At 47.4% G+C, this 16910-nt stretch overlaps 1 protein-coding gene and 1 long non-coding RNA gene across 12 annotated transcripts in view; one reads left to right on the top strand and one right to left on the bottom strand.

Moving 5' to 3' along the window:
• The window catches only part of LOC134167116 (uncharacterized), a 290357-nt gene extending 283258 nt beyond the window's left edge, over positions 1 to 7099 (top strand). For both annotated transcript variants that reach the window (XR_009966080.1, XR_009966081.1), the window contains one exon: positions 6701 to 7099. This is a non-coding gene — a long non-coding RNA (uncharacterized LOC134167116). The remainder of the gene's footprint in view (positions 1 to 6700) is intronic.
• GLI3 (GLI family zinc finger 3) overlaps positions 6849 to 16910 on the bottom strand; it is a 209048-nt gene continuing 198986 nt past the window's right edge. For all 10 annotated transcript variants that reach the window (XM_062625360.1, XM_062625364.1, XM_062625362.1 and 7 more), the window contains 2 exons: positions 14411 to 14738; positions 6849 to 13288 (listed from right to left, as the gene is read on the bottom strand). In XM_062625360.1, coding sequence (XP_062481344.1) covers positions 10998 to 13288; positions 14411 to 14738 — 2619 coding nt within the window. In that variant the 3' untranslated portion in view covers positions 6849 to 10997. The remainder of the gene's footprint in view (positions 13289 to 14410; positions 14739 to 16910) is intronic.

The raw sequence follows: 16910 nt of genomic DNA, 5'->3' as shown, positions 1-16910 counted from the left end.
TACTTTACATAAGGCAGTTGCTATCAATTCCCTGCTCTGCTGGCCAGCAGCCAGCTCAGGTAGTTGCACTCAGCCCTTCCAGAGCAAAACCATGTTTTTCCTTACTTACCACCTCCAAATGCTGTTTAGAGCATCTGCAAGAAGCTTCTACGTATCTTCCAGATTCATCTTGGTGGCAGAGCCACTGCTGCTGCTACTGCAAGGCAGTGGGAGGTTTGCTAAAATGCCCCATTCACTTGTTCTGATGCTCCCAGGGACAAAAGGGAGGTTAAAGGCACTGATGTCCCCCAGCCAGACTCCAGCATCACTTTCCCCTGTGCTCCTGTTGGTTTTACCCTTGCTGGTGTTTGGCCATCCGTAAAGGCAGGCAGGAAACTGGCAGGGGAGGCTGGAGAGGTCTCACCCCCAGGAACGTGTGGCCGAAGCCTTGCTAGGCAATGGGTCTACATCTTGGGTGCAGCCCAGCAGTGATGCCAGCGAGGGCATGAGAAGCACATCACTACCCTGCATTACAGAGGCTCTCACTTCCCAGCAGTCCCCAGCAGAGCCCGTGGGAAGCGGGATGCCTTGTCCATCAGCCGGGACGGCACTGCACAGTGAGCAGGGTCTCCCACAGCGTGGCAGCACTGAACTGCTCATACACCTCAGTGGTCCCAAACACGGCTCTTCCTCCGCTGCTTCCACCTCTGTGAGCTTCCCTGTGGCCCAGGGGAGCAGCACAGGTCTAGGGGAGACAGGCTCACTGCTGAGCACTCGGAGGCCAATAGTGACAGGTGAATTAGAAGCCAGAAAGCCAAACGTGTGATGGAGTTGAAGAGACGTGTGTGATGCTGAGCAGCACAGCAACACCGCCACAGTGCAAACCAGGCACCCGGCCTCGCTCCCGAGTGGCAGGATGAAGACAAGGCAAACACCTTCCCTCCTGCCATCAAACTCTGGCTGCAAACAAGGCTGCTCGCACCAAACCCCCTGCACAGGCACCCGGACCACCATGGACTTTAACTGGGGATGGAGGCTGGCCAGGCTCTGCAGGACGTGTGCTACGTGTCACTGCCGTGTTCCCAGCTCCCTTGGCTTCCCGGCTCTCCTGGGGTCGGGATTGCATTGCCACACATCCCACACGGCGCCCAGGGGATTTTCCTGGGAGGCAACTGGCTCATCCTTCCGCTTTTGCCATTTGTTTACCTTTCAGGAGGTCTTCCCTTTCACTCCTCCACTGATGTAAGGTGGAGCTGGGATTTTCCAGCTGTGGGAGCAGGGTGGCACGGGTCTACTCCCTGCTTTGGCCACCCTACCTAGACCCAAGAGCCAGGAGCTGAGGTCCAGCTCCCTGGCAGCAGCAGTGGTGAGGCAGCTGTGGTGCTCACCTCCCAAGGGCCTCAGATGTGCTTTTTGGAGCCCTCCTGCACTGCAAATATCATGATAAGGTCCCTGGAGAGACCTTACTTAAAAATGGGGAGACTCAAAACCCAGAATGCACCCCCAATTTGAAATTGTTGCTGGCCCCATCGCTGCTGCGTGCATGCGGTGGCTCTAAAATGGCCAAATGCTGTCTTTCTGTTTTGTTTTTCTCTGCCTAAATCTGATGTTTTCATTGCAGTGGACCAGCACTTACCAGCAAAAAGCCTTTGACCAAATAATCCTGTCCAGCGAACACACCACAGTGGCACCAGCAAATCTGAGCAGTGCCACCATCTAGGCTACTCTGGGAACAGAGTTTGGGGTTTTGAGGTTCTCTGGTTTTAAGTAAGTTTAGAGCAAGGCCAACCAGGCATGGGCTGACTTTCCTGTGCCCATTTGGGTCTCTTAAAGCAAGGAAATTTGCATCCAAAACTGCTGATGATGTCCTGAACCCCCAAAGTTTTCAGGACAATATTGACATAAAACTCATCACTTGGTGCAGGACAGAAGAAAAGAAAGCCTATCACTCTGCAGCCTGCTCTCCTGAGGGAAAACACTAGTTTTGAGAACATGCACAAAGAAAGGATGATCTACATTTAACTGGATGATCTATATTTAACCAGATAAATCAAAGCCTTTATGCTTGCTTCAGGACTGTTCGTGACTGGTAGCTCCCCCACAACGAGAAATCCAAGGGGATTCTGTGATGGCCTGGGGTTTATGCACAATGGGGCCCTTTGCACCAGTGCTTCTAAGCAAAGCTTGGCAGAGGTTTGCACACAAGGGGCTAAAACTGTGGGAGCTGCTACAGGCAGAACCGAGCCTGCAGCAGGAGACCACAGACCCAGCCATGGTTCAAACAGAAGAGGCAAAGATGGCAATCACAGATCCCAGTCAAAGAGGACATCTCACATCTCAGAAGAGGCCCTGGCTCCAGCACCAGCAGGGAGGTTACTGGGCGAGGAGGATCCCAATCTCATTTTGCTGGCTGATGCTCCAGCCCTTTCTTTCTCTGCTGATACTCCAGCTAAGCTGGAGGCAGGCATTTTCCGGCTGCTTGTGCCAAGCAGAGCTCAGGTGAAGAGCTGAGTGAAACTCAAGCTGTTACAGGGCATGATGGCAAGCAAGAAGTGCTATAGTGGTTCAAGACTGCACTCCACAGAGCTGAGAAAGGCATTGCTGCCTCCCTGATTGTGTGGCCAGCTTTTGCACAGATTCTAGCATTTTCTGTAATTGGGAGAACCCAGCAGCAGCCTCCAAGGGACCAAAGAGAGGAAAAAATAGCATGCAATAATGTTTTTTCCCCTGTGCCACAGCCCAGCCTTGAGAAGAAGAGGAAAGGGCAGAGAGAGGCATCCAAGGAAAGGAAAGAACTGGACATGGGGCAGGTATAGGAGCTTGTGCTGTGCCAGCCTGCAGCGAGGCCGCGTGGTGGGCAGGGGCTGGGACTTCAAAGTGACACCAGTTCCTTGAGTTTAGCCATAAAGGAAACAAGCATGCATGGAATGTCCCCAGTACTGGTGCCCAAGGAGAGCACTTGCCAGCTGGTCAGCAGCGAGCGCTTGCTTGTTCCAAAGGTGATGTGGAGAGGGCAGCACTGTGGGACCGGCCACGCTGCTTCTTGTGCAGCTGCAAAGGAGAGTGTGACATTTATGACATTTACTGTTGCTGGAAGGGAGCCAACCCTGATCCCCACATGTGCTGCAGCACGTTTTGCCAGGTACTGTGGTCCTGCAGACCTCCAGCCTCTGCCCCAGCCTCACAGTGGGCACTGGGACCTCCTCATGATGACACCCTCATTACTGGGTAGTGGTGAATGCGGGAGACAGGAGGCTTCCAGCTCAGGCAAGCAAGAGCCCAATGTGCAGCCACATCACCTGGGGAGCTTCCGAGAGGCCCCTGTTTGCCACTGAGCTCAGCTCTGAGGGTTCGGTGCCTGATGACTGCTTTCACAGAAGGTACAAGCTGGTCTTTTGAGCCCTCTTTTACCTCTGTAACCCTCTGGTGAGAGCTCAAGTTCAGTTTCTGCAGCAGGACAATGGATGGGGATGAGGGATGCTGCTGACCATTTGGCTTCCCTTTGAAGCTCCATCCAAAAAGCCGTATTATGGCAATGCCATGGTGAGGGGTCCTACAGCAAAGTCGAAGGAGTTTACTGAAAGCAATGGACAGGGGACTGAAATAGTCAGCAATGCCAGGAATGAGACACATCTGCCCTTTCCCAGCAAAAGCCTTCTAGGCAAATAAAGAGTGTGGCTAGTACAAATATTGCCGTGACCCTCTGGCACTACGGGATGTACTTAGGTCGTCAAAGCCAAGCTGCCTCAAGGCAGGCTAGGCAAATTGAGTTTTCACTAGGGCTTGGAAGGGCTGGCTGCTCATGTAAGTGAAATGGGGTATCTATCTCCCAGCAGCAAAGGTCCACGCTCAGGGGAGGGAACTACACATTTTCCATGGTCTTCCCTTGGGAGATGCTCCTTGGAGCCACATTCCCTTCCTCTGCTCAGCCCTACACATGGCTCTGCTTTGGGGTTTTCACTATAGGAACTCTGCATCCAGGTCTGAGCAGCTCTCACCTCCCCCTTTCCTAAAATGGGGCGGGCAGCATCAGAGCTCTGAGGACAGTGGAGGATGCTCAGGTACAGCAGGAGTGGAGTCATACAGCTCAGCTAATTAGTGCTAGTATTTCTGTGTCTGGCCTTTTCTCAGTTCACATCCATCTGGGGCTCTTTTCAGTCATTATAGCGCGTTCCACTCGCCTGTGTTTTGTTTCCTCTCTCCTCCTCTGTCTCCCAGATTTTTGCCACTGTTTCACATCCCAGTCCAAGTTATTTGTCTCTTCTGTCTTGCTCCGGTCGTGGGAACATTAGCAATGTTTTCCTGCAGAGCAGGGTGGCTCAGAGACCGCCTCGCAGACCTGACAGCCACCCTAGTGCTGCTGGCAAAGGCTGGAGCAGCTCAGCCAGCCCCTGGGAAACGATCCTGTTTACGTGGTTCATCACCATCTGATCTACCCACCGCTTCTCGCTCCTGCCTCGGACCAACTGTGCTGCCACCGGGCCGTGCCGAGCCGGTGGGACATGCAGTCAGTCCAGCCTGTGAAGGGAAGTGTGACTCACATGGGCCTCCCACCCATGAGTAACAGTGCTGGTCTATCACGTCTCAGACAGCCGGGGCAGCTTGGCGGAAGGGAGGCTGCTTCCCTGGAGAGGAATGGAATAGGTCACCCAGGACACGAGCGATAAAAGGGACAACGAGTGTGAGACATGGCAGCTGTGAGGAGCCTCACATCAGATGCAGGGGCTGCACCCCAAGGTACAGCCAAGGAGGTACAAATGCAGGCGGACATGGGGTACAGGGATTCCCATTTAACACTGTCGAGTTCTGGGCTCCTCAGTACAATGAAGGCAAGGAGATACTGGAGAGGGTCCAGCAGAGCCTCTGGAGCATCTCTCTTATGAGGAGACATTGCAGGAGCTCAGCCTTAGTCTAGAGAAGACTGAGAAGGGATCCCATTAATACAGATCAGTCTCAAAGGTGGGTGTCGGGAGGATGGTGCCAGATTCTTTACAGTGGTGCACAGTGACAGGACAAGGAACAATGGCCATAAACTGAACACAAGAAGTCTCACCTCAGCATGAGGAAGAACTTTACATTGGAGGTGGCAGAGCAGTGGAATAGGCTGCCGATGGGGATTGTGGAGTCTCCCTCTCTGCCTGGACACTATCCTGTGCAATCTGCCCTGGGTGGCCCTGCCTTGGCACAGGGCTGGCTTGGATGATGTCCAGAGGTCCCTTCCAACCCAAGCCATTCTGTGATTCTTCCTTCTTCCTTGCTCAAACCCACTCCTCTTTTCCTGGGAAATGCATGGTCCCAGTCTGAAGCCAAGCAAGGGAAGACAGGCGGAGACAGCGAGAGCACGAGAGGTGGAAACACAAAGCAGTTATGTGCTTCTCGGCATGGAAAGAGGCCCAGGTTATTAAATAACAGGCAATTTCAGCATGAGTTATTAATATTAGTTTGTACTGGGAAGTGGTGCCTAGGGGCTCCCATTGCACTAATCACATAACAAAGCCATGTTCCTAACACAAATAGCTTGTGTTTTAGCCTGCAGAGAACAAGTCGTCTCCTTCCCATTATCCTCCCTTTGAAAAAGCAGGATGAAGATTGCACAGTCGAGCCCACAAAAACTGGGAAAGGGAAAAAAAAGACATTGGTCTGCCTTACAGTGCCATCGCTTACACCCATCCATCCAGCCCAGTGACTCCATCACCACCTTGGGACCACGCTGCCTCCTCTTCCCCTGCTTCAGCCCTGACCCCAGCACATCTGGCCGCAGCAGCACTTTTGGGTGCAGTGATGTCCCATTACCTATTTAAGGTGGTGGAGGGCTGTGGGGTGGGTTTTTTCCTGCCTCACTGATCACTGCTGTGTATCTATCTCTTTTTCTCAGGCTTTGCAAACTGCAGTTCCCTCATGTCCATGCCCTTCTGAAGCAAGAAACCAGTTTAATGAATTAATTAATTTGCAGCCTTGGCACTAAAGCACAGACTAAAGGTCAACAGCATCCGCTCTAATTTTGTATGATACAAACCATGACTGCCCTACTATTTTTTGTTTTCCTGAGGACCTGGCACTATTTTGAGTTTCACCACATGGCAACAGGTCCTCCTACCCCCTGGCTGCAGCTTTCCACATGCAGCTCTTCACTGTCCCAATCCCAAGTCAGGCTGCAGGACCAGATAAATGCCCTGCAGCCCCAGCCCTTTGCCTGGCAGGGCTCACCTCTGCTGATGCTGTGACCCTGGTGTCTTAGCAGTATGGAATCATAGAATGGTTTGGGTTGGAAGGGACCTTAAAGCTCATCCAGTTCCAACCCCCTGCCACGGGCAGGGACACCTTCCACTGGAGCAGGTTGCTCCAAGCCCCTGTGTCCAAGCTGGCCTTGAACACTGCCAGGGATGGGGCAGCCACAGCTTCTCTGGGCACCCTGTGCCAGGCCCTCAACCACCTTCATGGTAAAGAATTTTCTCCCAATGTCTAATCTCAATCTCCCCTCTGTCAGGTTAAAGCCATTCCCCCTTGTCCTGTCACTACAGGCCCTTGTCAAAAGCCCCTCTCCAGGTTTCTTGTAGTGTGTTTTGCATCTTCATCCACACCCTCAACACTGCCAACAGCCATGGTGACAAACAGGGCAGGGATCCCCACAGCATCTCCTGCCCTCTTGACATCTAACCTGAGGCAGCCCCAACTCTCCACCCTGTTTTCCTTCCCCATAGCTTTTACAATGTGAATGAAGTGAAGCAACATTCTGGGAAGCAGAAACAGGAAAGCAAGAGACCACGAGTGGAAGCACTACACGTGCTGATTGCAACCAGGCTCTGCAGCTGAATTAAGAAGTAACTCCCTCCCCGGAGGAGCTATTTTAAAAGCTGAAAGCTAAGAACTTAAGTACAAAGGCTTTTGTGTTTTTATTGACATTGTAAGAAAGTTTGTTTTTTTGTTACAAAAGAGCTAAGTGGTTCTGAAAGCAGAAGTACAGTTCGTATGTACACAGTGCTACAGACCCTTCCGATCAACCTAAGGCTTGAGAAACATCAGATCGTAACTGCAGGTTTATCAAATGAAGACCACTAAGGCCCGTTACAGCCAAACACTATTCCTACCGTACGTAAATGTATGTACACATTTTCTTTTTTTTCTTTTTTTAAAAAAAAAAAGGATTACAAGTTTTATTAAAAAAAATAAAAAAATTGGGGAAAAAAAAAAAGAACACATTTTTATCTTACACATCTGCAGGACTGACAACAGTAACTGTTCCATAGGAGACATTCCACCAATCCAAGGACAGTAACACGTGAATACCAGAGGTTTACAAGACGTTTCGGACACTATTAACAGTGGTATGTGCCATCAATCAGCTGAATGGGAAGTACAGCCTCACTGGGAACATTTGGCAACACATCTTGGTCCCTCTCTTTTTACAGGAGCAACACAAAATAAGGCACATACATTGCGAGAACAGGAACACTGCTGTTGGGAAGGATGGGCCATTGCTCAGCAGGTATGGGAGAGCTGACCGGCCACTTCATCAAGGGCTGGGGGCGCAGTGAGGGGAAGTGAGGACCCAGCCAGCACCATAATGCACGTACCATGTAGGGCTGATCTCCAAGGAGGGAGTAAAGTCATCTGCCATGGGGATGTGTGGGGCCAGCACTCACCAGCAAACCCCCTTGGAAAGCCTGCTGGCTCTCTGGAAGAACCCCTTTCCTCTACCTGGGTGTACCTGATGGATGAAGTCCCACTGGTGATCCCACTTTGTGGGAAGTAAAACTGCCTGGAGAAATAGGGGTGCCTGATGCAGGCCCAGTGAGGGAGATGCGCCAAAGGGCAATGGTAACCAATCTGGAAGACCCCCACAGAGCCATTAGAAGAAAAGGTGATTTAGACACAGGCTGCAGTGCTTTAAAAATAGGAAATTCACACTATTTTTTGCTTTTCCTAATACTCTTAGCATGAGTGGTGGGTTTCCCGCTGCTATGGCAATGGCAACTGATGCAACAGATCAGCTGAATACACAAAAGCAAGCTTTGGCTCTGTAACTGGTAGAACAGGAGGGGTGCCAGTAAACATGTGAGCAGTGATGGTGGGACATTCCCCAAACTGCCACATATTGACAAGGAGGTTGACAAGTGAAAGGTGGTGCCCAGCCTAACAGTGCCACAATCAGAGAGCCCAGTCTACCCTATGAAATCAAAACCCAAACCGAAGACTGCTGGGCTACGAGGTATTGCTACCCTCACAGGTACCAAAACAGGAAGCTTAAGGCCAGGTTGGACAGGGCTTTGAGCAATCTGGTCTAGTGGAAGGTGTCCCTGCCCATGGCAAGGGGTTAGAATGGGATGAGCTTTAAGGTCCCTTCCAACCCAAACCAGTCTGTGAAAAGCATGAGGAGATACTAAAAGCAGGGAAATGACACACGAACCTAAGTGGCACATACACTTAATGACAGAATAACGATCAACCATTTGCACAAACTCCCTGGGGACACAGTGGAGTCTCTGGTTCTTCAACCTTCGCAAATCAAAGTGGGATGCCTTTCTGGAGAGTGTGGTTTTGGCCAAGACACACTACTGGCCCAACACAGGGGTGAGTGACAAAGGTTTGCCAAATCCAGGAAGGCAAATTAATGACTCAAGCAGTCCCTTTTAGCCTTGAGCAATATGAATGGCTACTTCTAAGCCCTGATGGATCACATCTGTCAATAGGCTCCCAGCTTCAATTGGACCAGCAAATACAATTATGAACTGGAAATTGAGTTTTAAAAAATAGTTTGAGGTTGCTTTTTTTTTTTAATGCGTTGGACTTTATGACAATAAAAGGCTTCTCTCCCAAGTCACCTACTCCCAAGCTGGCCATAAGTCTCCCTGATGAAACTGTTTATAAACATGTAATTGATGATTTAATAAAGAGCCAGCAAATGGTTACCGAGAACCATCTGCAAGATGTCCAGCACAGCCTTCCCTCATACACAGGCTGCTGTTTCTTCACATGGTTGTGAGCTGTTATCATGGCACTGCAATGTACAGCATGGCCATAGAAGCATCCCTCCTACCCCACTCACCTGCCTGGCTGGTGGCATCCTTTCATGACAGGACAAGGGGCAAGGGCTGGTACAAGCAGCAGGTTTCTACAGGGCTGCCTTTGTGCAAGGAGAGCACAAGGAGCAGCATCGCCGTGTTCCAAACCGACTGTTTGCCATGTGAGCTGTGCCTAGCTCCCTGTGCAGCCCAGGGACCACTGCAGGAGGGCTGTGATAGCTGGACATGGGGAGGGAGGTCAGGAGGGAAACTGGCAAAAGGCAAAGAGCAGGATGGGGGAACATGCGTGCATGAGACAGAGGAAGGAAGAAATGCTTGCTAAAGATATGGAGAAAGACAGGAGCTGGGTGATCATAAAAGCTGTAGGATATTTACATTTGTCTTGCTTTTTGACATTCCAGCTCACAGTGCAAATCACTTGGTACGTGCTGTGTTAAGCACAAATACGGCCCCAGCACCAGATTCCTATGATGTTTTCCTACTGATTTACAGCGTCTTCCTCTAAGAGCTGTTAATAGATCAATGTTATCTGACAGCTTCACTGAGGTTGTATTCCTACACGTTTCCTCAAATGCCATGCCCTGAATCAGTTGGTATTTCAGCTTTTTTTTCCAGTCAAAAGAATGAATACTGTGGCCTCCTAGTCCACAGAAATCACCTTCCGCTTGTTTTTGCTATTTTTAATGCAGTTTAAATTTCCTGATTTTGTAAAGCCTGGATACAGAGGAAAAACATTTATCAGTTTGCTTGCCATCACACTGATTTATTTGGTTAGTTTGAGAACTGGGCTATTCATTTTCTACTTACTTGCTTTACATGCCATAACTGTGTAACTGTGTTACATCAGCGGGCATTTACTTAGTTTAAAACATCCACCCATGAAGCTGTATGTGCTCAAAGGGATGTACAAAACAGTTCTGCTGGCAAAGGAACTGCTACTGTGAATAAAATGCAGTGGCTCAGCAAAATACCTCAACAATTCGCATTAAATTAAAAATCGCCAGTATGGAATACTGCAATTTTGTTATTTCACTGTAGGAAATACTCAATAAGACCCTGATCATATCTCCACAAATGTGGTATGGAAGTAGGGGATTCTAGACTACCCAAATCCTGCCCATTAATTTTACTATCCAATCATTTGAAAAAGAAGACTGAAAAACAGAATACCAAACAGTGCAGAAGATGAGATCTGGACTAGGAATAGCTTTCTGGTCCTCTCCTCCCTCTGAAATGGATTAAACAAGACACAGTCTCAGTATCATGATGCAGGGCAGTGACAGCTATCTGTGTGTTTGTTTACGAAAACCTTAAACTTTTGCTAGGGATCAAAGGGATGATGGTTGTACATTTCCTATTTGCTTGAACCTCCTCATTTCTTGTGCTCCATGACTCTGAAACTACAGCCTAGGAGTATCATGTCAGTGCATTTCTGAAGGGTTGTCCACCTCAGTGCGATCTATCCAGTGCATCCAGAGAGGATTTCATCACTGCAGGCTCACTTTACATTGTGCCTGGTTATTTTGTGCCTATATGTTTAGGGGGAAGAGTTGCAACAAGTTGTACAAGGCTTAGTTTCTTTTGAGTGACAGAAAAATTGCGAAGTTATTTCATCAGACCTTTCTTAAAATAAAAAAAATCCCCAAACAAAACAAAAACATGCACTTCACACGTTTACACTGGTTTACAATTAAAAAAAGGCAAAAGGAAGCATACAGACATTCAAAAGTGGGGGGGGGGGGGGGGGGAGGGAAAGAGAGAAAAGGGGAGGGAGGAATGAGTGTAGCAATACTGATTCAAAACTGAAATGGAAGACAGTTTCTCCCTAGAACACTTTAGGGTTTTCAGAGTCCTTATTCCATAAAAGGAATATACTTGAAACACATCCCATTTAGGTGAGATGAGACTGCTAAAATACATACACAACTAAAAAATACGAGTCTTTTTCATCTGTTATCTCTAAGGGTTCTTTTTGTTTTGTTTTGTTCTTTATGTCTATTGCATAACAGCAAGAAACTTGCTTTCTTCTGCAAGTGAGGTCAACAAAGAGCTCATGTCCCCAATAGCCATGTTGGTTGTGCTTACGGGCATAGCTGGGAATGTAAGAGACGCTCGGGGAGTGGTGAGGCGTGAGGAATTGCGGGAGACATTCTGAATGATACTCGGGCTCAGGGCTCCTGAAATTAAGCTGACGTGGTCCCCATCATCTATGATAGCATCAAAATCAATCTGCACGCCCTCTAGACTGGTGCTGTCAATGCTGTCAACTGTGCTCGACACTTGGTTAGCCCCCGGGGAAAGAAGCTCAGATGAGTTTGCAGTTGCAGTCCCCTGCAGCAGGCAGTTAGCTTCTGAACCAAAGAAAGAACCTGTTTTCATAGCTTGGTGGCTAAAGCCCATGGTTTGGTCATATAACTGACCAGAGTAATTCTGCACGTTAGAGCAGAACTCCTGTGATTGACCTTGCATCTCCATCTTAATGGTGTTTACCCTGTACGCCTGGTTGCCATCACTTATATGTCCTTGCTGTTGTGCCAGGTTGCTTCTCAACACGTTCTGCCGTCTGTTGCCGCTGTAGTTAGCACATGGCTGGTAACTTTTGGACACCAACAAACCTGAAGGCTGGTTACCAGTGGTGTGAGACACTGGTGGACAACCCTGCGGCCCTTGGTACAGGCTGCTTTGTGAGGTAGGACTAACCTGCCCTAGCATCATTTGACCGGATTGATCGACTCCCTGGTAATGAACGCCATCCCCAACTGGTTGGTTTTGCAAATACTCCTGTTCCATCATATTCCTGTTCTGTATCCCATTTGCCATACTGGTGGCTTGATCGCTGGATACCATGGGGTGGCCGAAATTTTGTGGGTTCCCACTCAGTGGCATGTTGCTACTTCTCAACTTCTGCCCTTGAACTGCCATGACACATGAATTGTCCATTGCCCCAGACATCATGGCTTGCCGTCCGACGCTTTCGCTGTAAGGCTTATTGGGCTGCATGCTGAAAGAATTGCCAGCTCCGCTGCCAAGAACCATGTTTTGCTGTAAACCATAGGAACCAGTGTTCTCCATCAGGTTCTGATAGCCGTTCTGCTGGGCCATGTTGCTTCTTTCCAGACTCTGCTGCTGAACCATCATATTGTTATACAGTCTGAAGGCCCGAGACTGCTGCACTGCTGAGCGCTGGCCACATTTCAGTTTTGAAGAAGATAAGTCAGAACTTCCTGAGCTTACTTCATTCCACTGAATGGGCAAGTCGCTTTTGTTTGCCTCGGAACCTGCCTGCTGACTGCTCGGTGGAGGGGCTTGGTCGAAGTTGCTGGGGTTGTTGTTTCCTAACACTGAGCTGTGATGCATTTTGTTGCCATCTAGGACATTGTTCAACAAGTGGTCATACATGCCCTGGTTCTGGGAATTCAGATACTGAACCACGTCATCTGGCAGGAGATCCTCATCATTCAGACTGCCACCTGCTTCCATTGTAGCAGCCTCCAGGGCGACGTTCTCACTGATGCTCGGAGGACATGGGGAGCTGAAGCCGCGGAAGACGCCACCCTCAGAACGGGTATAGTTCTGAAGAACAAGGTTGCGCTTTTCCGTGGATGGAGGCAAAGCAGGAGGGTTAAAGCTATTAAGACTGTTGAAACGCTGGACTCTAGGGAGAGAGAGGTTGTCGGAGGCCATTCTTACTGGATCACTGGCTCTTCTTGTTCCATTTCCTAAAGCATCATGAGACAGAAAATGCCTCCTGCTGTAACCATTTGCCCCACCGTCACTACATCTTCGAGGGGCATTCACTGAAGGCAGTGGAGATACTCCAGACTCCCTGCAGTCACCCAAGAGTGCCATCCTTGTTTTGAGGCTCATCCTCTCCATGTTAGGCAGTGGAGTTGGTGGGGGTCCACCAGTAGCTGCTGCATATTTAGCTTTCAGCCTGTATTGCTGGGCCGGGGTGAGGCTGAGAAGACTTGGCAGGTCATCACACTGGCTCGCTTCACTGGAGCGCCGGGAGGCATCTGTCGAGATGGGGTCATAGGAGTCTGCAACACTCACGTTGTGCGGTCTCCCCTCTGCCTGGGAGGCATCGCTGGACCTCCGGCTGGAGAAGCAAGGTGAGATTCCAGAGGACCTGCGGCTGCTCAGGTAGGCTGAACTGATTGTGCTAGTATTGCTGTCCCTCCTGTTCAGCATGTTCAACACAGTGATGTCTGTACTCGAAAGTTCGTTCCTGTTCGGCAGAATAGTCATGGATCCTCCTACACTGCAGCTGCTGTTCGACTGGGTACCTGAAGGTAAAATTCACAGTTAAACATGCATCCCCCAGAAACTGGAACAGAAAGCACCAAGTAAAGGGGAGTACAGAGGAAAAGTCTGCATCATGACAGCAAATCACAGCAGTGCTCTGTCTTGAATGAAGTAGGGATAAAAACTGTGTCCTTAGGTTAAAAGCTAATTCAGAGGCTCAAGGGTAGCATTTCAGTGTGAATCCCAGCACATAATTTATAGGCCACAGCCACAAACTGTCATCAGCTGGTATAGCACAGTGCAACTATGCTGACTGATGTGCCAGAAGGACACATTCATAAAGGAGCTTTTTATAGGCAAAATATAATTGAAAAGGCATTTGCATGGGATGGCAAAATGTACGAATTGGAGACCATTCAATGCAATTTCTAAGACCTCTTGAATTGACATAACTCCTAACAACTCCAAAGCATCTTTGCTGGTTTCCTTGTTTTGTTTAATTTTTAGGTAAACAGAATATATTTCTTAACTTTGCATAGCTTCTTTCAATTGAACAGGCTTTAGAAAACCTGTGCTGTCACTGCTGGGTGGAGAGCAGAAACCTGTGGGCACACTGTAGGCAATGTAGAGTTAGGAGGGACAGATATTTTTGCAATGAGCAGCTCCTTGTACAAACCCAACTATGGATCTTCAGAGTTCCATCTCACCTTGCTCCCATCTATGCATATCTGCCCTCTGTAGCAGTAGTATCTGTACATACAATTACTTCCATGTGTGGGAACAGTTTATTTAAAGGGGAGCCCAACACATCTATGCAAAGGGTGCTTTGCTAAGGCCTCATCTGAAAGAGTTCAATACAATAAACTGGCAGGTATTTATTTCATCTGCCTTGCCCCAAAACAAGACAGGATTATGATGATCTTGGGTCCAAATCTTTAACTGTATGGAATATTTAAAACCTGAGGCATGGCTTCCTTGTCTTGCTGCCCCTGTTCTGTAAAATATGGGTCTATCAAACTTCTCACAGGGTAGGCCGTAGGACTTGTAATGAGGGGATGAATAGAAAGTGATCAATTTATGAACCATTCTCACAGCAAGACTGAGCAAGCAAGCAACGAATTTAAGGGCAAAAAGTGTTACCACTCCTGTTATGTGTATCTCACCATTTCCTATGAGAGGCGGCAAGGTCGGGGCTTTGGAAGGTGGAAGGGGGTTCAGTCTTGGAAGCATTCCATTAACTTGTTTCAACCTTTCTAATTTCACTTGCTCCATCCATTTGGTCCCTGTCATATTCCTCCTGGCCTGTAAGCCAAGTGCTGTGGTGGCTGTGGAAATGGTAGAGTCCATGATTGGGGTTTCATCGATGACACTGAGGTCTCCTACACTACCACCACCGGTCAGAGTAAGCTCGATCCCATTGTTGGAATAGTTGCTGATGGGGGACTGTTCGCTGCTGCATGTAGACTGACCACCAGGGCTTGGCTGAGATGTCTGTTGAAGTAAGAAACAAAAGCACGTGAGGGTTAAGCAAACAAAGCTAAGAAGAGCACTTGCAGCAAATGCAGGTCTAACTGGAGCCAAAGAAAACCAAATGTAAATTTTAGCATTAAACGGTAACAGTGATCATTCATTCAGAGTCTTTCTAGGTAGTGATTTTAACAGTAGTGAATGTCACTGCAAAACTTGAGATTAAAATTCAGTATTATCTTGCTGATACTATACATTATACCTACATGAGACATTTATTCAGTTATTTTCTTAATTACTTCTATCACTTCATGTCATTTATGTCTTGGATACTCTACTTTGGATATGCACTGTTCCCAGTTGAAGATGCAGCTCAATAAACCAAATTAGAATTCAGTTACAGAGTTTAATTTACACTGGTAGGGCTGCAACAAGCAAACAAACAAGACTCCAACAACACTGGAATTTGGGGGTTTTTAATTAGACTTGCGTCTAAAGAATGTAAGTATTTTCCAAGCTTAAGGCTCATTGTTAGGAGCAGTGGTTGGCCTGAAATGTTGGCATGTAATAAAACAGGGACAAAATACCAGTGCAAAACATACTGTATCATATTATGAGCATCCTGTGACAATAGCAGTACTAGGGTCTAACTTCTACCTCCTCTTATACCACCTTGCCCTGAACAAAGGTGGTGATAATCTACTGAATCAAATCCTTCATGTCACTAGAATCTAAGACTTCAAATTTAAGAATTTAAGTACACAGTACAGGCTGCTAATCTACAGGAATATAAACCCGCTGCAATAGCTTCTTCTTTCTTAATGCTGTGTTCCCTGCTGCTCTAGCGGAATTCTGGCTGTGGAGAAACAGGGACTTCATTTATTTTTCATAAAGTTCTCATGAAAGAATGGGAAAACTTCTCTGATAAACTGAAACACTCAGACAGATAGACCGACAGACAAAACAGGCAGCAACAGGGACAGAAGTCTCTCCATGTAATATGTTACTGTAAGTTGTATCAGTGTGATCACAGATCCGTGGGGCATGCAGTATCATTTTGCTCCCAAGAACAGTTTCACATAAGTATGTCAACTTTGGGGTTTCTTCTGTGTTTTTTTAGTATTTTTTAGATATTTGAATATTTTCAACTATTATTTTCTGTGATTTTAATGCACATTTTACTGACAAATGCTAGCTAGAATTTCTGAGGGAGCAGTGGGGGCTTTTGCTTTTAACATCACTGGATGAAGACACAGATTCATAGCACTACTGTAGCTTCATATGCCCCTGAGGAGTCCATTAAGATGCAGTAACTATTTTATTATTTCTAACTTGAATGATGATACTGAGAATTTATGAGGCCACACTGAGCAAGTTCATTTAGAAATCTTGGCCATGGCAAATCTGGTGACAAAAATAGAAGTAACAGTTATTATATGGAAGAGCATTTGTGCTTCTGGACAACAGTTTCATAACATATGGGAGAAGAGCAATAAAGGTCAGAAGCCTGTTCTTGTAGCCACTTGGCAAGATCACAGTGAGGTAGGTTACAGAAATAAGAACTGCATTATGGAGAGCACACATTCTAGATGTGTAATACAGAAAAAAAATGGATGTTTCATCTACAGGGGAAGGTACACAGGCATTTCTGAAGACACTTCACCAATATGAGCCAGATTTTTCACATGTCAAGTGTTGCAAAATGTTCACAGCACATTACAATTGGGAATGTGTTTGATGGATTGCACATTACTAAATGAAGGAATGATTAGACAACAGGCAGAAGGCTAAAATGAAGACATAAATAATGTTGCAATAGGAAAAATGGCAGAAAAGTTAAAATGCCCTCACCTTATTACCCACTGTCCTTAGGAAGTTAGAACAAGACATTTAAGAGCATTAGACAGAAAAGACATTGGATTAGTTGAAAAAACAGAAAATATATCTTAATTCATACAAGCAATGAAAAGCAGGAAATACAGAATTGTTTTCAGATGATATATTTCAGTGAGAAATATTTAATACTATGTAGCAATCAGCATTAATACCCCTCTCCTGCAAATGTTACTCCTGTTAAAACTGCCTATGCTCAACATGCCTCAATAATGCTACACGTTTACCTAGCTAAGCAAGAGGGGCATAGGTTTTGTTCTTTTGTAACCCAAGGTACATCAAAGACAGCAGAAGATCTTTACA

Source organism: Pezoporus occidentalis, unplaced genomic scaffold (assembly GCF_034315485.1).
Source record: "Pezoporus occidentalis ecotype Australia unplaced genomic scaffold, CSIRO_AGI_Poc_V1 ctg28, whole genome shotgun sequence".
In the NCBI taxonomy this organism is placed as follows: Eukaryota; Metazoa; Chordata; class Aves; order Psittaciformes; family Psittacidae; genus Pezoporus; species Pezoporus occidentalis.
The sequence above is the reverse complement of the archived record's forward strand: the minus strand, read 5'-3'. Positions and strand labels throughout refer to the sequence as shown.